The 22,551-nt window shown below is 47.4% G+C and overlaps 4 protein-coding genes across 13 annotated transcripts; 1 reads left to right on the top strand and 3 right to left on the bottom strand.

The window, feature by feature from the left end:
- Positions 1-212: 212 nt before the first annotated feature.
- Positions 213-8,835, bottom strand: atoh8 (atonal bHLH transcription factor 8). Its single transcript, XM_053878922.1, has 4 exons — positions 7,348-8,835; positions 5,356-5,505; positions 5,088-5,279; positions 213-1,487 (listed from the first exon to the last, which is right to left on the bottom strand). Exons 1-4 carry the CDS (start codon positions 7,930-7,932, stop codon positions 1,461-1,463), a joined length of 954 nt encoding a protein of 317 aa, XP_053734897.1. The 5' UTR covers positions 7,933-8,835; the 3' UTR covers positions 213-1,460.
- Positions 2,757-3,917, bottom strand: LOC128767145 (radial spoke head 1 homolog). The gene has a single exon (XM_053878933.1). It carries the CDS (start codon positions 3,766-3,768, stop codon positions 3,070-3,072), a length of 699 nt encoding a protein of 232 aa, XP_053734908.1. The 5' UTR covers positions 3,769-3,917; the 3' UTR covers positions 2,757-3,069.
- Positions 8,836-8,908: 73 nt separating the features above from the next.
- Positions 8,909-17,305, bottom strand: LOC128767144 (uncharacterized). Of its 10 annotated transcripts, none has more exons than XR_008416093.1 (5): positions 16,758-17,305; positions 12,271-16,159; positions 12,009-12,196; positions 11,299-11,412; positions 8,909-11,154 (listed from the first exon to the last, which is right to left on the bottom strand). XR_008416093.1 is itself a non-coding variant. In XM_053878926.1 (5 exons), the coding sequence occupies exons 4-5, from the start codon at positions 12,133-12,135 to the stop codon at positions 10,675-10,677; spliced, it is 939 nt and encodes a 312-aa protein (XP_053734901.1). In that variant the 5' UTR covers positions 12,136-12,196; positions 12,271-14,147; positions 15,986-16,159; positions 16,758-17,305; the 3' UTR covers positions 8,909-10,674. The 10 variants fall into 10 exon arrangements, 8 of the variants coding, with proteins under 8 accessions (XP_053734901.1, XP_053734900.1, XP_053734902.1 ...); XM_053878926.1 differs by having other exon boundaries at positions 8,909-11,486; positions 12,271-14,147; positions 15,986-16,159; XM_053878925.1 differs by having other exon boundaries at positions 8,909-11,486; positions 12,271-14,107; positions 15,986-16,159.
- On the top strand, positions 16,652-22,442 carry rnf130 (ring finger protein 130). Its single transcript, XM_053878921.1, has 9 exons — positions 16,652-17,457; positions 17,694-17,964; positions 18,522-18,713; positions 19,052-19,296; positions 19,367-19,438; positions 19,680-19,762; positions 19,840-19,936; positions 21,467-21,647; positions 21,719-22,442. The coding sequence occupies exons 1-9, from the start codon at positions 17,374-17,376 to the stop codon at positions 21,823-21,825; spliced, it is 1,332 nt and encodes a 443-aa protein (XP_053734896.1). The 5' UTR covers positions 16,652-17,373; the 3' UTR covers positions 21,826-22,442.
- Positions 22,443-22,551: the final 109 nt, after the last annotated feature.

The following is a 22,551-nucleotide window of genomic DNA, read 5'->3' as shown; positions in this document are numbered from 1 at the left end:
AGACACCGCTGGTCCACCTGGTTAACCTCCCGACCAGGTCAAGTTCAACTTTCTGGGGTTTTTTTTTCACTTTCACTCATACTCTCTTTAGATTCTTGGACAAAATCAATGCAACATTCACAGGGAAAGACAATAGGCTTTTGAATATTAGTTTTTTGGTGTAAAACCAAGTGAAACACTGCAAACCTACATCCACTGATGAGAACTTTTTTTATTATTGTTTTATCTCTTGCATGTCTGTCATACTGTCATTTCAACTCAAACACTGTCACTGATAAGATACATCCGCATCACTCCCTCATGAACATTTGTTACTGCCGAACATTTCTACAATGAGTAAATGTCTGTCACACCTGATGTTCTGATGGCCCTCACTAGTCCAAGATTAGTGGGAGCATCGCTCAAAGTTCATTCCTACAAATGTCTTAGTCCACCATCGTCCATGTGAGCCAGGGTTGTTGGTGCTGGAACCATCTCTGAGCGGAGTTGGGAAAAACGTTAACACTTCTTGCCCATTCACATGGAGTTTAAATAAATACAAATCCCAATATGTTTTTTTCATGTTATATTTTTGTGGACAAAACACCTCTCAGAGATTCACAAATCATTCCATACGAGGATTTTACTCCCGATCTTTAAATTCCAAATGAAATACAATATCAGCCACAGAAGCCTCCTCTGACTGAGGCTTTGTTTCCATTTGAGGTTACTCCAGCATGACTCTTGTGGAAGAGCACAAAAAATGAAATGTTTTTATCAGCCAGGTTGAACAGATGTGATTGATCAGCATTGTCTCTTTGTGAAAAGAAAGACACCTGGTTCTGTGTGGAAAGACAAAAACACCTTTGGTAGTACTGAACTAAATCTGGACTGAAACTTCAAGCTGAGCTCTGTTTCAACTCTTCATGTTAGCTTACATTAACAGACGTGAGTAGCGTGTCAGATTATTAAAAAGACGTCGAGGATGTACACCCATAACCCAGCCATTACATTATGACCATCAACCAACGATGAAAGCACTGATCTGCAGTGGTCAGCACCAGTCAAAGGATGTTGAAGGAATCCAACCAGTCATCCGATCAGTAACAGGCGTATTAGAGGGAGGCGGCGTAGTCTGTCATCACATGTTGGACATGTTGGAGTGTTCAGTGTTTCACATCGCAACTCTGAAATCTTGGGGTGCGGGTAACCATGGGGTCTGGGCTCCAACTTCTCATGGCAAAACCCATCAAATGAATAGCAAGAGCAGAGCAACCTGACAAATGTTCATGAAGATGCATGATAGTATCCTCCATACATCACCCCCATTCACAAGCGACCTGTACAGGACCGGTCAGCAGCAGGTCACTCGTCCAATATCACTGCCAGATGAATGTCATAGTCCTCACAAGATCGCCCTCTCCTTGAGCTCTGTGATGAAGAGGTCAAGATGGTGCGGTCGACCTGCCACTCCCAAATGCTCACAGGTCCTCAGACATCCTCCCGACCTGTCAACAGAATCACACCTCAGTCAGCATCTGGCCACACGCAGGACGAATGCTCAACAATTGATCACATGAGATGGATGGAATTAAAATCAGCTGTGTGAGACAATGTTTGAGACGGAGCGACAGAAAGATCTAAGGTAGGAATGAGATGAAACTCTGAAAAACAGAGACATTCAATTCATATGATATCAACAATGGGGGGTGGAGGAGGGGGGATGTCAAGGTTGCATAATAAAATCTCATAATATGGTTATTGAAGATGGATGTGGCAGATCTGTCAGTCAGAAAATGGATGGGTGGATGGACGGGTGGGTGGGTGCCCGGATGAATGAATGAATGGATGGATGGAGTCATAAACGGATCATGATCACATGACCATGACTCTCTCCAATGGTGATTCATAAAAGTCCAGGATCATTGTTAGAAATTCACAAAGCAGAGGAATGTTTTTTGTGTTTTTTTTTTTTGTCCTGTTTTGCCTGCACGCACAGACTCAGCGACTCGGAAAACTCTGAAAAAAGTCTCTAATTCATGCCAGAGTCCCCCTGCTCCCTCCCTCCGCCCCTCTTCGCCCCCCCACCTCTCTGTGTCTCTACCAGCTGCTGCTGTCTGACACACTGATGATGACTGTGTTTTTTCCCTTCCTTGTTTTAAAGTATGTTGGAGCAGATGGCCCGGAGAGCCCGAGTGGGGGAATGTGTTGGAGAGGTGGAGCGGCTGCTGGGGAATGTGCCAAGTGTGTGTGCTGCAGTGTGTGTGTGTGTGTGTGTGTGTGTGCGCGCCTGCTGTGGTGTGTACATGTGTGTGGTTTCAGTTCGCGTGCCTTCTCACTGCCCTCTGCCCTTCGTGGCGCCAGATCCACTTCCCCTCCACTCTAAACATCTGGTGTCTGGGACTTCAAGAACTCATATGCACACACACACACACACACACACACACAGGCAGGAAAAGGCCCTCAACTTTCCATCGAGCAGCAGAGTGAATCGGTGCTGGACAATATCAGCATGTCTCATAAATGATAACCTTTTCACACCCAAAGAAAAGCTTCAATAGCATGACCTCTGCACCACCTTGACAAACTTCTAAGCTTTTCTTTTAAAGGCTTTCTCACTTTCTGGCAACAGCCAGGCTGTCAGTTACAGGTACTGTTGCCACTGATCGCGCCTTCACTATCTACACACTTTTTTTCACTTACTTTTCATGAATAAAAAAGTATGGATGTTTTTTTTTTTTTTTAATAAAAATGAGTAGAACAATATTCACGCAAAAGGTGCTGTCAGGGAACCACTGAACCCTCTACGTGCCAATGATAGAGGTGAGATTCTAGTTCTGATCCGAGATGACTTCTAAGTTGCTTACTGAGCTCAACTTTGGACACATTTCAATTTTTTTTATTCCTGCCTGAAACGTTCACAGCAATGCTGTTGCAACTTCAAAGGAGTTTCAAAAGCTTTGTCCATGCTGGGCAGTTGTGTGCTGCTCAAATGATGTCAGTCACTAGAAGCTGAGAGAAAAGAGTGGTCTTTGATACAAAGGAGCCGAGCAGTGCGACGGCTGAGGCCAACGGCTGTGCTGTTTCCACCTATGCTACTTCAGTCTTCTGTAATTCTGTCGCTGGAATTTCAGGAGTCTCTTTTTCAGGACTTTCTGTTGGACCACTGATGCTCTTTGGAATCCACCTTATCACCGGGACCTCGTCCTCGTCGTCCTCGTCCTGCTCGTCTTGCCGGTACTCTCCGTGCTGCTCATAGCCAGCGTCAAACACAAACTTCCCGGGACCTTTGGGCTTGTTGTTGACAAAGCTCCCCTTGAACCTGAAGTTGGAGTGGATGTACTCTCCTGTCATCTCGATGTTATTATTGGCCCACATGCCTTTGTACTTGGAGCCGCTTTCACGGAAGAGGTAGGTCCCCTTGCCGTGTCTCATGTCCCGCATCCAGTCTCCCTCGTAAGTGTCTCCGTTAGCGTATTGGTAGACGCCCACACCGTGTTTTAGGTCCTCAAGCCAAGAGCCTTCATACTTGGATCCATCTGGGTAGTAGAAGATGCCCTGCCCGTGTTTCTTGTTCTCAACATAGTCTCCTACGTATCTTGCGCCGTTCTTGAACTGATAGGTTCCCTTCCCATGTCTTTTCCCATAGGCATACTCTCCTTTGTACATGTCTCCATTGGGCAGCGTGGCCTCTCCTACTCCATGCCTCTCATTGGCTTCATTCCTCTCGCCTTCATATTTCCCAATCAAGTTGGTACTGTCTTTGTATTCATCAGAAGTGGTGTCCATCACGCTAGCTCAGAAGGTGCAGGTTACCTGAAGCTTCTAGGCTCTATCAGTCTCTGCAGTTGGCATTTTTTAATGATTTCATAAAAGACTTTGTCATCTCAGTCTGTCTTTGTTCCGGGATGTTTGGGCCTTATTTACAGTAGCAGATGCTCTCTGTGTTGTGATCGAGCTTTATCACAATGTTGGGCCTTCATTTGTTCCTTTGGTGTGATATTAAAGTGGCAACTGATGCAAAGGACTGCTGTATGAAAGTATTAGAGTAACCGAGGAATAATGGAGGGATGGCAGCGCGAGATCTAAGATGGCCATATCTTCAACCCCCATGGCAGCAGCTGTTTAAAATAGGGACGCACCAAAATTACATTTAAAATACTTGGCCAAATACAGAATATCCAATATGATAAAGTTTTGTTTACATTACATTAAAAAAGATAAATAGCATAAATAGTTGAGAACACATTTTTTGTAATATTTCAGGCATAGCTTTTCAGGTTTGGTTGATTTATTTATTGTTTTAATAAATTCTATAATGGGCTGATAATGTAAACATAAGTCCCTAGATAGTTAGGTTGAACACTTGTTGCGGACTGCAATTCTAGCCTCGCTGTCCAACACTAACCGAACACGTAAAGAGCCAAAAATGTCGACACTGTATGCAAATGTTGCACTCAAGCGTTGCCACGGTGACGGTCGGAACTTTCCACGCTTGTTACTTAACACCATGAATAACAAACAAATGTTAAAGTAAAGAGGAAACATGATAGATGGGTTGGAAAGTCAGAATCATTTCGACTCATGTTAAAACGGTTGTGTTCAGTCAGCAGCTGACCAGGCGCCAACGCTGTGGAGGTGGAGGATTGCGTTGCCAGATATCTACAACAACGCTTCCGAGAACAAATGTTCAGTGTTTGGCCGAATATATTTGGTCACCAAATGTTGGCTGCATCCCTAGTTTAAAGTGGTCTATAACAATGATCAACATTTATTCACATTTACTTTCATCATTTAAGCACCAATATGGGAGTTTGGCCATGTGGCTGAGAACAAGAGGCGCGCATGTGTCAGCAGAAGTGGAAGTCGGGTGACCCTGCCAGTCATGTGACATGATGTCGTCTCTATGGAGAAGCTTTGCCACGCAGACTCCCCTTTTCCAAGTCAATAACGGCATGGAGTGAGTTATGAGTTTTTCCTGATACTATTCATCGCCATAGAAACAATGAGCATTTCTGAGCTTCAAGAATATTTCATTTATTTGTGTGTGTGTGTGTGCGCGCGCCTGCTGCGTGTCTATCATGTCGCTGACTCTAGATCAGACCCACCTTCCTCTTCTTGCTGCGCCCCTCAGCCTGCAGAGTCCTGGTGCACTGCTCCACACACTGGGAGAAGGTCACACTGCTGCGGTCAGAACTGTAGTCCAGCTCTGCCAGCTGAGCCAGAGACAGGATGTAGTTGCAGGCGATGCGCAGTATGGCCAGTTTGGACAGTTTCTGTCCGTAGGAGTAGCAGGGAACCTGCGGGGAAGGACAGGAGTTGAAGAGTGGCAACAACTCCAGACAGATATCAACACTTAAGTCACTCAAGTCTCACCTGCTTCCGAAGGGCCTCGAATGCAGCACTGATGGTGTGAACACGAGTCCTCTCCCGGGCATTGGCCAGCAGCCTCCTGGTCTGCTGGATGGCTTTAACCTCTGGAACACGCCCCTGTCCATCGGTGACGCCTCGCTTTCTGGGCGACTCCTGAGAGCACAGGTCAAAATCAAAACCCTTAAAACTGGGACAGCACGCTATAAAAAAATGTGTTCAAACATCTGTGACCTCTTCAAAAAAATTGTTTTTAAAGTTTGGCTTGTCACCCACTCATTATTTATACCATCAATAAAATGTCATTGTCATTACGTCTGTATTTACTAACATTTATGTGACATTAAATGTGAATCACATGTGAGGTTTTACAATTTTATGTACAAAAAATCTGTTTCAAAAACTAGCAAAAATGTGATGTTTTTTCTGTCTCGAAAACTCAATATTTAACCGTACAGAATCGTACCAGGCGGTGTTTTAACCCAAACATCAGTTTGACTGAGCTTGTTCAGCTCCTGCTCTACATATTTCCTGTGCTTCATAATAAGTACATGAAGCTTGTGACCACAGTGACAACGCTGCCACTGCAGATGTCCCGGACCTGGTGCTGTTTTCAGCAGCAGTGGAGAAGTCAGACAGTGGGAGCGTCTGTCAGATTGTCAGTCTAATGTCCATGCTAACAGTCTGCAGCTGACCCATCTTCAACACTATTTGTATATTGTGTGACTCATGATTGACTCACTTCCATTGCAGATGAACCTCATCACCTTTAGTTCCATGCATCATGGACAGCTCTGTCAGTCGGTTCAACACTCGCACACACACAAACGTTCAGAGTTGCTGTACCAGGTTTGGGAAATTAAATATCTTAAGAGACTGCATTATATACTGAGGCTCGTGTGTGAGACAGAGGGACAGGAAAAAAAAAGTGTAAATGTTAATGTTGCTCCTTCAGTCTAATAAAATAGGAAAGTAAATCATTTTTCATAAAAAAAATGAAAGAAAAACATATACATATTGGAAGATCGGTTTAAGTGGTGACTATCTTATATTGCATAAAAGGTATTTATTTAAAACTATTCTCAATTATTTACTCTGAAGGACAGGAAATACTCTTCACCCATTGGAAGAATTCAGATTTGAATGGGAAATGAATACTGAAAATGAGTCTTGATTTAGAATCTGAAACTCAATGAATGATGAAGTAGTAGTTTTGCTCTTGAGGGCCACATTAACACTGGCAAAGGGCCGCATGTGGCCCCCGGGCTGCACGTTGCCCACCTCTGTTCTACAGTACGCCGTCCCAAGCAGTGCAGTTGATGCGTGCTCAAGCTGCTCTGGTTTCATTTCTGCTGGATTTTGCGCTTCAAACGTGTGCCGCGTTCTTTGCTCAGGAATGTGGCCGATATGTAACAGCAAATGTTTGTTGACACTGTACCTGCTCGAGTGTTAACAAGAGGGGAAGAAACAAGCCACATTGAGTCTCACATGCTGCTCTTATCACAAGCATGAAACCAGCTTTGATCATGGCACCTCCAAACAGAGATGCCCATACAAACTAAATGCCCCATGCTCTGGGTTTTGAGTTGCTATTGACCAGTGGCGACTGGGCGACCAGGCACCAGTTGGAGCACTGGCATAAAGCCAAATGATGCTATTATTTATTTTCTTAATCAAAAAAAAATGATAATAATCAGGGCACTACAACATCACGTCACCAATAAAATATAAATATAAAGAGCTTCCTGTTCATTACATACTGGTTGTATGGCAGTAGCGAAAACCCCATCAGCACCGTAGCTCAGCAAAACCCAGACTTGAACTGGTCACATGGCACCAAAGTTCATCCTATCAGCACAAGAATCTGCTGCCTGAAAGGGCAGGTGTGACCCAAGTGCCCGTTCATTTCTGCTTATAACTGTTCTGAATCCTCTTCAACACAGTGTTGATATTCTGTCATCGGTGTTCAACTGTACAATTCTTCTGGACTTGACTCACCTTGGGGGAGTGTTCCTGAGGCTCCAGGTGATCGTGGCAGTGGCTTATCTGTGACGCTCGGGACACGGGCGCAGAATGCGGCGGGGTGTGAGGGAAGACCTGGCTGCTGGGCGAGAGGCTGCTGTTGCCGGAAGACAGGGTGAACGCAGAGCGAGGCGCAAGTTTGAATCTGTTGGTGAGGGGCTGCGAGATGGCTGTGGGCCAGTGGCCAATTTCTGGACTTGAGAATGGAGCGGTGGGCAGCGGGGTGAGCTTGGATGTGATGCCAGGTACAGCGCTGCCTATCCTCATGTCTATTGCCCCCACTGGAGGCACGCTGACCTCCGGTGACAGCATCAGGTGTCGCTGCAGCGGAGCCAGTCTGCTGACATGACACGGCTCCGCGTGAGGATCCTCCACAGAGTCCAGGTCCGACGTGTCCGCCGGGTAACTCTTGGTCCTGTCCGGCTCTGGGCTGCTGAAAAGCCTTTTAGGCTCACGGGACTTTCTCTTGAACTTCTTGTTGGTGCTCGCCACAGAGATCAGCACTGGCTCCTTGTTGCTGGCTTTATTCCAGGAATGACTCAGTGGATGGGGGTCCTTCATTTTCACCCACAGTTGAAGCAAGAGTCAACAAAAAAAAAAGACTTTCAATGGCACTTCATCCTCCACAAAATTCAAAATAAAACAGCGGTGATCCGACTCAAGAACTTTCTCTGACTTTCAAACAAATCCCACCTTCCTGATAAAAGCTGTAGCACAAGCAGCTCAAGTCATGTGTGTGCTACTTCAGCTTGTCCAGGAGGTTTTTCTGTGGCTCCAGTCTGTCTGCATAGCAGCATCCTGAATAATCCGCACTAGTACACAAAGCTGTGTAACATCTGCTGCTCCGCACTCTCCACCAGGACTCCAGCACAACTTTTTTTTCTCCTCAGCTGTGAAGGTTCCTTTTTTGTGAGAGAGCTCCAGCGCCGGCGTTACAGCCGAGCTGTCTGAGTGTGGCTCCAGTCAGTCTGCATAGTCTGCTCTGTGAATAACCCACACTGACACACACACACACACACACACACACACTGCTGCACTCAACATGCGCAGGGCTTACAAACTAAACTCACTCAGAGTAGATACAGTTTCTGCAGCAATAATCTCCACACTTGCAAATAGAAAGGCGGACATGAAGGTGGGCACAGAGCAAGCGTGTCAGAGGTCAGATTTAACCTGGCGTGCAGTAAATCCAGATGACAAGTCTGCTCAGGTTTAGATGTGACGTTCCCGGATGCAAACAGAAGTCCAGTGGGGCTCCCCAGAGGCAGGCAGGCTCTCGGCAGTCCTCCTCTGACAGGACATCCCGTCCACTATTATCTTGTGTTTCTTCAGGAGGCACCTGTGAGCCCGGCGGGACGACCCTTTAATGCAGCGCGGTGGTGTGTTCAGGGTCCTATTCTCCTGATGGGAACACACAAGAGAAGTTCTACTCGAGTGACTGACTGCAGCTGTTGGTCAACTCTCTCTCCGTCTCTCTCTCTCTCTCTCTCTCACCCCTTCTCTAGATACCCCTCACCCCTCCTCTCCCAGCCTCACATACACACTCATCAAATCAAGTTTATGCACCCACAAGTCGACAGGCGAGGACAACAGTAGTGATCTTGCGTGCATTGGAGAGGTGACATGTTGAGATTTATGTTCTGTCTTCAGTCCTGCATAGCCACATGAAGCAGACAAGGAGCCCCCCCTCAAGGCCTTTCAAACCCGAGCCTGCCCATGTACCTGACTGTGACCCACCAGGATTAAAGAGAACAACTGAGCTTGAAGTGAAGGATAGGGTTGGCATTAATAATGCAGCATGTGTCCCATGAGAACGTAGAATGTTGCTAGTGTGTGTCGTGTGCGCGAGGCACCTATGGTGATAGTCACTCTGACTCAGGACTGACTCAAGTCTCATTTAGTCTCACAGTGCAGACACAGTCTGTTGAGCCACAGTAGCCACATTTACTCTAAAGGTGCTAACAGTTTTATTTATATTGTCTTCAATGTGGGATTTTATTTTTCACCTTTAACAATTCAGTCTCTTCCCACCTTCACCATCCTGACACTCACTCCACCCTGCCTGCACTCTCTGCTTCACAGCTTTTCACAGCTCTGTTCATCACGCTGCAGTACTGATCTCAAACACTTGAACTCATCTGTCATGACTTTCTCTCCTCACTCATCTTCACCGGTCCTCCTGCCTCTGTCTTCTTAGTCTCATGTTGACACATGTAATCTGAGCGTATGTCTTCCTGTTAATGTAGACTGAAGACTAGTAGACTGCAGTAACAGGTGGCACCAAGGTACACCGGGCCAGAATACTTTTGTCTGCTACACATACTTTGGAATTAATAAAAAAATGCTAATGTCATGTAAAAATTGAATTTAAAAAGTCATTAAAATTGAACATGAAGCTATGTGTTCAGAATCAGAATCAGAATCAGAATAGAATTTATTGCCATGGTCAGTGGGGGTTTCACCAACTAGGAAAGTGCTTTGAAATAAAGTGCTGTTAAGAAATAAAATAAAATAACAAAGACAAACAAAAACAAAGGCTGATCACAAATTCAACAGTCTGACGGCCGAGGTGAAGAAGCTGTTCCTGTGACGGGAGGTTCTGGTCTGGATGGACCGTAGCCTCCTGCCAGAGGGAAGAGGAACAAACAGTCCATGTCCAGGTTGACAAGGGTCGCCTCTGATCCTGTCCCTGGAGGTAGCGCTGCTGTACCAGACGGTGATAGAGGAGGTGAGGATGGACTGGATGATGGCCGTGTAGAACTCCACCAGCAACTTCGTCGGCAGTCTTAGTTTTCGTAGCTGCCTCAGAAAGAACATTCTCTGCTGGGCCTTCCTGATGAGGGACCTAATGGTTGGCTCCCATTTGAGGTCCACAGTGATGGTGGCTCCTAGGAAGCAGAAGGAGTCTACAAATTTGTAAAATGTATTTTGATACAGCGATTTTCTGAAGTAAAGATGCCGTTGGATGATGGTCCTTGTCACAAGTGATGTGGAAAAAAATGACACCTGAATGTTACCCACACAAGAAACATGCCACTTTATACAATCGTTTGAGCAGCAAACCATTAAAACCAACTTCTCTGGAGTTCTCCACTCAACATCTCTTTGCTGGTATCTCATGAAGCTTCAAGTGACTTGCGCATCCCATGACCCTGGCTTTCTGGGACACATGGGATTGAAGTGTAAGTGCTTGTTGTCAATACTCGTATTCATGCTACCAAAAAAGAATGAAGCTAAAGTAGTCCAGAGTCGCCTGATATACAACCTCCAACAGTTTATTTACATTTTTCTACTGTTAAACTTTTACTCGCGCCATGCAAAAACGTCTGTCTTGTTTTTGCCTCTTGTATTTATTCTTGCAACAACGACGTTAAACCAGAAGTCACAGTGAGCAAACAGCGCCCTCTGTTGTTTATTTTTATTACTCGAAAACCACTTCTCATCCACACTCAGTGTTTCAGTACTTTGCATGCGCTGGCATGACGAGGAGAGTGTGACTGACGAGCTGGGCATCATACATCCCAGAGAGAGATGAGATGACCTGGATGGTTTTACCCAAAACCATGTTGTCAGCAAGAATTCCCCCAGTCCTGCTGTCTGTGTAGAGGCTGTACAAGAAGGACTCCCCATGTCGCGGATGGTCATGCAGATTGCCATGGAAGATTTTATACAGTTGTTCGTGTTGACAAGCCCTTCATCCTCTTCCTCAGTGTAGTTCTCCATGAGTTCTGTTGCGGAACTTCTTAACTCCCATAAAGAGAGAATTGTCTGTTGCTGAAGAATCTTTGGAAAGACAGTGAGAAGACAAGTCCACAGTGTGAAGTTGAAACTCTCACTGAGGCACTCACAGTCAGCATACACTTTATTCACTGCACAGGAGGCGTACACAATAACATTGGAGATAACAAGCAAGAATGTGGCCACAACCTTGCGCATCTGTGAGAAGTGACCACCACGTCCATGTGGCCGAGAAGACCAGTGACTACACCCACGGCCCCTTGGAGTGGAGTGTTGGACCATAGCGAGGTTGGCTGTCTGTATCTGGGACAGCAGTACAGAGTTCAGACGCCTGGAACCCGATTCTCTCTCCATCCACCCACAAGGCTGGAATTCATCTGTTTGCAGATATCAGCACAGAGGCCATCATACCACGTCACGTTTCAAAATGGTTTCAAACATAGACTCATCACCAGCATAGGTTTGTGACTTTCCTTGTCCTGAGTGACTGAGTGACAGTCTCATCTGACTTTTGGGATCCAGTTTTGATTTTGCTGGGATCATGTCTGACTTGGAAGACACGCAGTATGGTGTTGCAGATGCTTGTGACCCATTGTTCCCAGGGATTGTCCCTGTTCCAGGTGGCAGTCATTACTCTGAGATTTTCAAAACCTGGTACGGTGACCTCATTGGCGATGAGAGTGAAGCCTTCTGATTTCAGGTGGCGGTTTAGAAGGCTGTGCAATTCAGGCCTTGTTGCACGCCAGGCCCTGCAAAACGCCATCACAGTGTCTGCGAGTGCATTACCTCCACATTCAGGAGAAGGCCACTCCTTGAATGAGCATCAGGACATGTCTGCCACCGGCGCTTGGATTACTCATTCATAGGCATCCGAGTGTTTGAAACGTGGACAGTCTTACTTGTATGATGTTGTGTGTTGCCTCCTGAAGATCCTCCAGGTGAGTAGGACCATTGTGGGCTCAGCTGAGGAATCAACGTTGCAGTGACCAGGTGATGCGGCGGTGAGGACAGGTGGTTTGGCGCCATCTTGTGGTGATTCTTGGTGTTGTTTTGCTCTTGATCTTGTCACCACTTGTGCATGGATGTCCTGTTGGGGAGGGATAGGGGGAGGTCCTTGAATTGGGGGTTGGACAACAATGGGTGGAATGATCTGCAATGGACCTGGAATCGGGTATATGGCGGAGGGACCCAGTCATCATCTCTCCGATGTGTGATTTGACTTAGACTCGGATAAAGACCAGAAAAACATTCATCAGTTTGAGGGCCCTCACACTTTTCTTGCCCTTCCCCACATTTTTCCACACTTTTTTTCTATTGCATTTGTATGGCCGCTCTACGCTCGGCTTCTTCAATCCACTTTTTTTTTTTTTTTTTTTTTTTTTTTTATTCTGGTGTTTTTCAAACTTCCTCAGACTCTCCATTTGAATTTTTTCTCATTCTCTCAACCTACTAACATCTTCATTCAGTCTGTTTCTCACCAATCGTAATTCAATCACACTCAATGTGCTGTTCAAGATGATTCACCCGTTCAGTCACACACTCCAAACATTCATCCCCATATTTGTCTTTTATAATTTTCATGCATGGAGCTGTCCACATCAGCTCCTCCATTTTACTCTTGCTGTAACCCATTCTTCTCTTTAAAAAAAAAAAAAAAAAAACTCCTCGTTGTTAACCACCAAAATAAAGTCCCCGACCACCTGTTCGCACAGAGTGTCCGACTCAAAGAAACACTGCTTTTAACAGTGAATGCGACCTTGTCTTTACACTGAATCCCCGACTCAGGTGAGCTCTTATTTTATCCACGGATGTGAAGTCCCTGACTTCACCTGGGATTCCCTAAGCAGTGCAGCAAAAGAAAACAGATACATTAGTCAAAGACTTCAATGCATGGATTAGAATCTTTCAAAATGACAGGATTAGAAAACAAACATTGGACGACCCAGGAAAGGAAAAATAAAGACAAATAAATACAAGACATGCTCCCTGGACCGGGATGAAGAGGACGCAGGAGTGTGTTGCATGAGATGAAAACGCTCCGACGGGCGAGCGGACGACTTGTCTCCATTTTCTCCAAGTAGTCGGAGACGTTAGGGCCTAACAAGGTGTCATCAGTAATTGGAGCACAGATGAGGTTCTGCTTCTGACTCTTTGAGGCTGGTATTTGACAGCCAGAGGTTGCGAGCGGCCACCTGAGAAAGCACGCGGATGTACGCCCCATCCACCGATGCAGCCAGCACCATCTTCCTGAAAGCTGCTGCTGTCACTTTTGCTCGTTGGAGTTCCTCCCCCTCCAGTCTGTCCTTCTCGAAGAGGGACCAGTCCAATGCTGTCACCAGAAAAGTAATGTTGTTCGACAGGGTCTGCACGTGCATGCCGCAGGCCCTGTCGAGGAAGACCGCAGTGGTGTGGTCCCGGGAGCTGCTGCTTGGCTCCGATCCAGAGCGTGGTCGAGGGAGCCAGGCAGAACCCCAGTGTGTCGCCCAGAGGAGGAAGACCCTTGGTGGGGTCCATGCCTCCCACCGTGGAGTATATACCGCCTTGATGTACAGGGGAGCCATTAGGTCTTTGGCAGAGTGGGCCCACAGCCACGTCATCTTGGTCTGGCAGACTTCTTATGGGCCCTGGCCTACATGGATGTAGAGAAGTCCTCGTCCTCTGGCTCCGGCGGAACGGGGAGCGGTACTCCTAGTACCTCCGCTGCTGGAAGAGGCTGGGCATTTCCTCCATGGGGTACATTCTTTGGATGGGCCCCATTGGTGCACACTCACCCTTCTCCATGCCCGACTGATCCTCCTCCCCGTCGTCGGGGAAGACTATGAGGTGGACCTCCTCCTCGTAGAACCAATGGTTGTCTTCCTCAGTGGCCTCAGCCCAAATCAGCTGGCTGAGGTGGTCGAGTCTCCTGGTCGGCTCCCCAAGGGCTAGGCCTGCCCGGATGCAGCGAGCTTCTCCTGGAAGTGCCAAGCATGCGGGACGAACTTCAGATGGTCCTGACCTAAGCAGACGACACAGGTGTCGTGCTTATTGGACTCATCCTGAAAAATAGCGCAGGAAACACAAACACGGTCCATAACAGCACCCGATGGTGACAACAGTCGCAGGCTGAGTGGAAAAAGAAGCAGAGTGTCGGGAGTGGGGGTGTCTTATATGTGGTGCCTTCCTGGGCGGAGAGCCACTCAATCAAAGTCTCAGGCCGAGGCCAGTGCCTCGAGGTGGATTAACCAATAGCGAAGGCCGTTAGAGGGCAGAGCACATATGAAATAGGACACCCGCTGATGGTCACACGGGTCGTCATGGACGCTTTTATCGAGCATCAGTTAATGTTGTTAATGTTGACATGGTCTTCTTACATAGCCTCTTCAGAGATGGCAGGAAAGGGGGAATTCTTGCCAAAGATATGGGTTTGGGTAAAACCATCCAGGTCATCTCCTTCCTCTGTGGGATGGATGATGCTGAGCTGGTCAGCCACACGTTAATAGTCATGCCAACATCCCTAATCAGAACTTGGAGAAAAGAGTTCACAGAGTGGACTCCAGGCCTGTGGGTGAAGGCTTTCCATGGATCCAACAAAGCAGCGAGGACCAAGACCCGAAAGCTAACTAACCTAGACTCCCAACCCACCTATTCTTACCCTATCCACTAAAATGAACCCTAAACCCAACAGACTTAGGTACCCCACCTTTGCATTCTAACCCTAACCTTCGCCACCTAGGTCCTAAACCTAACCAACCTAGGTGCCCCACCCACTCATTCTAACCTTTACCAACACTACCTAGACCCTGAAACCTAACTAACCTAGTCTCACCAATCAGGTCTCAGCTGAAACAAGCAGCACCTGACTGACAAACAACTGATCACATGAACACCTGACTGGTGAAGCTGTATGTGTCTGTCAGGCTGGAACAAAAACCTGCAGCCACTGCGGCCCCTGAGGACCGGTTTGGACACCCTTGGTTTAAGGAGAGAGCTTTGTAGAGCAATTTCATGTTGACCAATGATTGGAAAGACCGAGGTAGGCGCATGCGTAGTACAGCAAAAATTTTACGAGCAGAATTCAAACTGGCGGGCTACTGAGGACGTCAACATGAATGACTTCAAAACAGGTAAACTCGGCTTGCCTTTCCCATGTAGTCTTTTTTTGTTGCTTAGAACAAAGTCGACGGCTGAGTTCTCCCTTTTTTTTAGCATTTGAAACTAAATCACTTCACAGGTAACTAACCGTAGCCGGCATAGCCTGCGTAGCCTCAAGTGCTTGCATGTTATGTTTTAGGTTTGGGATCAGGCCTCGTCTTCCAGCATCAGTGAATTGGATTCCACTGCTGAGGAGAGATGATCTTAGATTGTTTCCATTCTAATACCGTTAACTGGAACTGGCGGATGTGAAAAAAATTAGTTGCAATGTACGACGTTAACCACTGGGCGTCACAAGTGGAGCGTCAGTGTTCTATAGGCGGGTGAGACGGTTGTGTTGAAGTTGCCGTTGGGGCAGTGACGCCTGTAAACACGGGCCGCTGGGTTTCATTTCTGGCTCAGTAAATGCGTGTGTTTCAGTAACAGCTCATGCAGCTACATGTTAGTTCTTAAATCATTCTCAAAATTATTCTCAATATTCATTTTTGTTTCTTCTAAATTTAGTCTGCAGCTCATTTGAAGTACCACAACTGTCCTTTTGACACTTTTGCTTTTCCTTTGCTAATGCTGATCTGGAATAAACCAAGTCTGCATCCCACTTCTTCTGTGGTTTCTTCCGGTTCTCTTCCTGCTACTGGTACGCCCTGAGATCTATGGTATCCACTGACCGGAGAACAGTACAAAGACAAGTAACTTTTACACAGCCTTTTTTTCAACTTCGTTATTGTATTTGAGTACTTACCCAGTCATACACGTCCTTCTTTACAGTTTAGCAGTAGTAACCAGGTTTCCTGTCCCTGGATGATCATGGCACTCGTGAAGGACAGACCTCTTTTCCTCCTCAGACAAAACCACCAAGCGAAGGCACTGCAGACGAGTTCCAGTGTAGAACATCCTGCCATCTGTTATGTCCCTGCTTGGGTAAAAAGGAAAAATAGTTGAGCAAGTTGTTGTACATAGTTATTTAATTAAGGTAAATATAATAAACTGACACAAAATGCAACACGAACAAAACAATCACTTAAATTCAATCACATAGGTCAACACAACAAAGCTAGCAGTGGCCAAGACAAACACAGAATCAAACGAGTCTCTTAAAGTAAAGGGCTACAGTATACAGAGCAGCTGCCACTGAGGAGGAGCCAGTTGGAGAATTTAAAGGTTCCCGACGTCAGGTGGAGATCATCAGGACAAACCATAGGCACCTGGCCAAATGGTTCCCATCTTCCACAACAAATACTTTATTAAATTGGAATAGAGACATAACATGCAACATGCATGCACATGCAGACACCCACTGAGAATATGCTAGTAGTTCTATATTTTTTTTTAAAAATTTTCATTTTTGTTCCAACTTTGTATGTCGTGAATGCTTTTTTTTGCCAGTATGCTAGTTTAAAAAATGATTAATATATTATTAATAAGATTAATAAGCCTCCGTTTATCTTTGCAAGTTATGTTATAGAACATGAAAGGCAACTAGAAATACTATTACTGGTCAACAATTTTCATACCTTTCGATATAAAGCTGCGAGCGGAGCAGGGCATTTCTTGTCTGTCCATGTTTGACACGCTGGTCAAGAGAAACTCCTTGAAACACGTGAAGTAGTGGAAATTCCACATCTTCAGAGGACAGGTGTGAAGCACAACCCACTCCTCTCGACGATTCGATGAAGCGCACGGCGTCCGTGCAGTGACGTATCCTATTATGCTGATTTGGGCATCAAGCGGAAACAACCAGTGCGCATGCGGGAAGGAAACGACATCATAAACACGAGCCCTCGAAGGGAATCGGGACGAAGAAGGGAATAGCGCAGCGACACCGCCACCGCCTCCGTTCCTCTCGTCTACGCCTGCGCACTGTGCCTGCGCCTCGGACTGACACAGGAGACAGGGCGTCCGTCTGCACCGCCACAGCTCCGGCCGGAAACGAACCGGACCGAGACTGAGCGTCGACCTTCGGTCTCAACGGGTGGTCGGGAGCTGAGCAGCGACAGGCGGCCGGAGAGAGCCGCAGCGTCGGTCCGCCACTGAGTCATTGTCCCGGAGCTCCTGCGAGGACGTCAGGACGAGGAGGTCCAGATGTTGTTGGTCCGCTGATGATGGCCGACAGCAGGCAGATGTGCGCGGATGCGCTCTGTCCCCTCGAGGAAACATGATCGGAGGAGACATCTAGAGGACAAGAACATAACTGGATTCACTGACGTCGTTCAGGTGGGTGATGCGAGCTCAACCGAAACCAGGTGCACTGTGGGGGACACTGAGGGATAATACATTGTGGGGTTTTGCCAAGGTGTGTTTAGTTCCCAAAACTTGTTGGATGCTCCTAATGTGTAAGTGGCACAGAAATTAAATTCAGCTGTGTGTTTGTGAAGGTGCAACTTGACACACTGGTGTGTTTGAAGTGGCTCAAAGCACTGCACTACTGACCTCACCCTCTTGTGTTCTAGTTTGGATGTGACGTGGACCAAGAGGACAACATGAGCTGGACGTGTCTCCCCATCGTCCTGGTCCTGGTCTGGTCCAGCCTCGGCGCTGGAGCGCGCTCAGACCGGAACATGGTGTCGGAGGAGTTTGTCAGCGCCACGGTCAATGCCACCGTCCTGGACAGCCGGGGCCACACGGTCCACCTCATGAGCAATGACGAAGGGACCTATGGACAGAACTCGCCCAAAGTGGACGCCCGGGGAGTTGTCATTGCACCGGCTCCGCACCACGGAGGTAGACCAGTCACCATGTTTGTCAAAGCTACTGCACTTCCTGTGATCGCCACCAGGTCAATACAAGAATGATGCTCACTGAAATCACCCCCACAAATCAGTGGGTTTGATTTGAGCTTTAGCTTTTTGAGTGTGACAAAATGAATAGCAACGTCCTCCAAGAACTCAGGTCGTACAGTCGTTCCTGTCCAGGCTGTTAAAAGTGCTGACATGTCAAAGTCTGAGGATGAAAGAAAGGCTCATTGATATGCATCTCATTAGCTGCGTTAGCATGCCGTGAGGTTTTTCATCAAAGTTCACTTCCTTATGGCACACAGACCGCTCCACCAACGCCCCCATGTGATAGATGTTCGGCTCAGCGAGGAGGGGGGGGTGAGAGGAAGTGTAACTGCCACACTGGTGTTGGGTTACAGCGATGTGTTCAAGGACACTGCAGCAGAGGAACACTGTGTCCACCTGGAACTGGAGTCGATGACCACATTTGACCCCATCGTGACCTTGTGACCTGTCTACTGACAGCGTTTCTGTTGTAACAATGTCACCCGTGTGTCTCGTCAGTGGTGGACCGTCAGGGCTGTGACCCCAACACTCGCTTCCACCCCCCACCTCGTGGTGTCCACTGGGTGGCGCTGATGCAGAGAGGGAACTGCACATTCAGAGAGAAGATCCTGAAGGCTGCCACCTTCAACGCCACCGCTGTGCTTGTATACAACAACTCCACCGACAAGACTGTGAAGATGGGACACGAGGGTGCGTGTGTGTGTGTTTATCTTACTTTGTGGGGACAACATCTTGACATAAGCCTTTCCTTGTGAGGACTTTGTGGGGACATTTGGCTGGACCCCACGAGGTTAAGCCTCAATTTGAGGATGAATACATCTAAATAATTAGGTCATTCTAACTGTTTGGTTCAGAGTCCTGGTTCAGGTTAGCCATGTGTTTTGGATGGTTAGGTTTAGAGGGAGTGGCTGGGGAAAGGGTCAAGGCCATGAGAGGTCCCCACAAGGATAGAGATACAAGCATGTGTGTGAGTACGTGTGCGCAGGCTGACTCTGCTAGAATGTTCTGACCCAGCATGTTCCACACAGGGACGGGTGATGTTGTGGCGGTGATGATAACTGAAGTCTACGGTAAAGAGATCCTGGCCCAGTTGGACCGGAACCTGACCGTGCTGGTCAGCGTGTTGGTGGGTCAGCGTGGGCCGTCCATTAACCGAGGCTCGCTGGTCTTCGTGTCCGTCTCCTTCATTGTCCTCATGATCATCTCCTCCGCCTGGCTCGTCTTCTACTTCATCCAGAAGATCCGTGACAGCAGTGCTCGTGATCGCAGTCAGGTGAGGATCCACTTGCATTGGCTCGTCCTGCTCTCCTCCCATGTTGCAATGAACAACCTGTGTTCTTCAGCGTCGACTTGGTGATGCTGCCAAAAAGGCCATCGGGAAGCTGACCACCCGGACGGTCAAGCGAGGAGACAAGGTGACACACCACTGCTGCTGCTACCGCGAGGGTCAATGGGGACCTTTGAACTCATTTTTTTTTTACATTTATTGTGTTTTTTATTGTATCGTCGGAAATCTGTTTTTTTCTGTTTTGATTTGTGGGAATCTTGTTTTGATTATCGTATCTCTTATTTGTCTCTTATGATGGTGGAAATCATAGGTCATGACCCCACTGGACCCATGAAAATGCATGACCTCTGCGTGTGTGTGTGTTGCAGGAGACTGATGTGGACTTCAACCACTGCGCGGTGTGTATTGAGTCCTACCAGCTCAACGATGTGGTGCGGATTCTTCCCTGCAAGTGAGTGAGAGCTGTCAAGGCTGATGACATCATCACTGCCCTGGCCCAGATGTCAGCGGCTCTGCTCTTATTTGCAGACACGTCTTCCACAAGGTGTGTGTGGACCCTTGGCTGAATGAGCACTGCACCTGTCCCATGTGTAAGCTCAACATCCTGAAGGCCCTGGGCATCATGGTGAGTCACGACTCTGGTCCGCTGACTCATTCTTCTCACAGTTGTGCCTACTCAGCACTTACTGCTGTGTCTCCACCGAGCGGTTGGGTAGGAATGGTCTGGTGTCTCCACCAAGTCCATGTAGGTGGTGACTAGGGATGGGCGATAACTTATCGTACACGATATACCCCCAAACACAATCTCCACCCTGACAATTCTGCATCTCACGATAAACACGCGGTGCACTCGCTACATTGGACCTGCATACATGAACATTACGAGACCATGACGGTGCGCCGCGCTCTCCAGCTCCACTGCATTTGGCAGCCCACACCGGCATGTGACAGAGAGTGTGGTGGACTTTGGTTCACGATCGTAGTTTTTAACTTATTTTTAATACAGGGAACCTTAGATAATGACACTGGTCAACTTTGAGTCACTGGATCCGTGTTTATTTTATTAGATGGAGTAGTCCTCATAGGTTCTCTGACATGGTCGTGTCTGCCTTGGTTCACATCAACACATGCAGGTCTCCCGCAGAGCTGGCGCCTCGGTGAAACACCGTGGTGAAAATAGTTGGATATTGCACGGACCTCCTCCGAGGGACCATCAATAAATTCTAGAGCGGTCAAAGTATTAGTGAAATCTTTTATAAGGCAATGGAAAACAACCATTTTAGGAGAGAGAATTGTGAAAAGGTTTTTGATCACTCAAGACAAAGGACTGACAGTTTGTATAATGATTTGGAGAATCATTTATTCACATGGTTTCTAATATTTCTTCAATGGCATCAAGGAAATGTGTCCAGACTGGTCCATAGTTAAAGTCAATTGTTAGAGACATGAGATACAGCAGACAGACGGCTAAATTTATCCCCCAAATAAAACTGGCAGAGCAGACTGTCATACACGAGCGGCTTCTACCAGACACGTGAAACATCTCTACACTTAATTAACTATGACATTTAAACATTAACAAATAATGATATTGGAGACAAACGCCACTCATAAGTTTCATCACAAAACAGTTTCAAGAGAGACTGTAGTGTCCAACACATGGAATAGAATGAAAACGTATTTATCGTGATAATTATTGTTATCGCTGAAATCACAACATTTATTGCGATAACTTTTTTTTTCCATATCGCCCATCCCTAGTGGTGACATCATGACATGGTTTCCTCTGGCTAATGTTTGCAATGACCTTACAGCAGAGGTGGGCAATTCAATTTCCTACAGGGCCACATTAGAAAGTGTAACTGTTGTGAGGGGCCACCATCAAAGGAAAGACAGCGATGACTAGAAAACATGATGTAAAAATAAATACTTGAGTAACAAAGACACAATGAACCTAAAAAGATTAAATGGAGGTAAGGATATTAAGAAGTGTAAATATGCCATGAAACCTATCTGCCGTCTCAGCTGGATGTTCCCGTCCAATCAGCAGCCTCCGTGGGCTGTCTCAAGCAGCACCGCCTTTTTAATCCACACCTTGACTCCTCATCGTCTGGGTTCTGGTGTCGCAGCAGTGACCGAGGTTCTGTTTCCATAGACGAGTCTTCCCTGCGTGGACACCATGGTGTTGGATGTGGAGCGCCTGGGCAGCAGCCAGGGCTCAGCCGGTCGGAGGGTTAGTGAGCGCAGCCAGCCCGCCATCAGCCTGGAGCCACTCAGTCCCACTCTCCCCGAGACAATGACCCGCACTCCAGCAGACATCACCATCGCAGTGACCAGTAAGACCCACAGCAGGCCGGTTTGAACTCACCTGGTGACACAAGCTGATCTTGTGGTCTTCTCCTGGCAGGTGGGAACTTCTTCAGCCGGACCTCCTCATCCCCTCGCAGCGCAGTCATTGAAGTGGAGCTGCCTGACATCCGGAGCTCACTGGAGCACACTGAGGACAAGTCCTGAGGCGTGCGTGCCAGTGAGGGAGGTGTGGGGAAGGAGGGTCCCCCACGCGGACGCTCTGTGTTGATTGTGGAGGTTCTGACTGGATCCTTTGGTTCTCTTCCTGCTGAGTCAGACTCCAGAAACTGCACTGGCTCTAAGGGCTCTGCTCTTGCAGATAAGGAGTTCTGAACTGGTGGCAGGACATTTTCATCAGACCTGTGACCCGAACTGAGCACGGTTCTCACGCATACATGCGCCTCAGTGGTCTGCACTTGCAGAATGGCAGCCGGACTTTTGGGACTGCACTGCTGAAGAGAGCCAGATGGATGTGGACCTGTGTCTTGTTCCAACTGACCCAACTGCTCCACCTGACTGCCTCCTAGACCAGGTCACATCATGGACATCCTGAGCTGCTGTACAGTTGTTCTCACCCGACGCATGTTCCACTCCTAGTGACTGAAACGTTGAGTGAGCGGGTGCCAGGACGACAGCCTATTCTGCTGCCGGGTCAGAGGAGCACCTGCTCCAGTAATGTGTGCGCTGCTCTGCTCTTATCTAATCAATATACTATCTGTGGTCAACAATATTATCAACAACCTAGACACGTTTGTGTTCCCTCCTCATTAAAATGCTGCCTTCTGGTGTGCGTTTGTGCGAGTGATGGTTTGTGCTCAGTCGTGTGTCGTCTTCAGACAAAGCGTAGGTACATCAGTCTGCTCCAAAGCTCCGCCACTGGGTTTTGGCAGA

The sequence above is a fragment of the Synchiropus splendidus genome, chromosome 11, assembly GCF_027744825.2.
Source record: "Synchiropus splendidus isolate RoL2022-P1 chromosome 11, RoL_Sspl_1.0, whole genome shotgun sequence".
NCBI lineage: Eukaryota > Metazoa > Chordata > Actinopteri > Syngnathiformes > Callionymidae > Synchiropus > Synchiropus splendidus.
The sequence above is the reverse complement of the archived record's forward strand: the minus strand, read 5'-3'. Positions and strand labels throughout refer to the sequence as shown.

What these genes read in the sequence shown, in the direction of transcription:
- LOC128767145 (XM_053878933.1), bottom strand. Translation starts at nt 3,768, where the DNA reads ATGGACACCACTTCTGATGAATACAAAGACAGTACCAACTTGATTGGG.
- atoh8 (XM_053878922.1), bottom strand. Translation starts at nt 7,932, where the DNA reads ATGAAGGACCCCCATCCACTGAGTCATTCCTGGAATAAAGCCAGCAAC. An exon ending in CTCAGGAACACTCCCCCAAG is followed by an intron (nt 5,506 to 7,347) that starts GTGAGTCAAGTC and finishes CTGTGCTCTCAG; the next exon opens with GAGTCGCCCAGAAAGCGAGG. An exon ending in GGCGCAGCAAGAAGAGGAAG is followed by an intron (nt 1,488 to 5,087) that starts GTGGGTCTGATC and finishes TTCTGTTGACAG; the next exon opens with GTCGGGAGGATGTCTGAGGA.
- LOC128767144 (XM_053878924.1), bottom strand. Translation starts at nt 12,135, where the DNA reads ATGGCGCCAAACCACCTGTCCTCACCGCCGCATCACCTGGTCACTGCA. An exon ending in CAACACACAACATCATACAA is followed by an intron (nt 11,487 to 12,008) that starts GTAAGACTGTCC and finishes ATCTGCAAACAG; the next exon opens with ATGAATTCCAGCCTTGTGGG.
- rnf130 (XM_053878921.1), top strand. Translation starts at nt 17,374, where the DNA reads ATGCGCTCTGTCCCCTCGAGGAAACATGATCGGAGGAGACATCTAGAG. An exon ending in CGGTCAAGCGAGGAGACAAG is followed by an intron (nt 19,439 to 19,679) that starts GTGACACACCAC and finishes TGTGTGTTGCAG; the next exon opens with GAGACTGATGTGGACTTCAA. An exon ending in TGAAGGCCCTGGGCATCATG is followed by an intron (nt 19,937 to 21,466) that starts GTGAGTCACGAC and finishes CTGTTTCCATAG; the next exon opens with ACGAGTCTTCCCTGCGTGGA.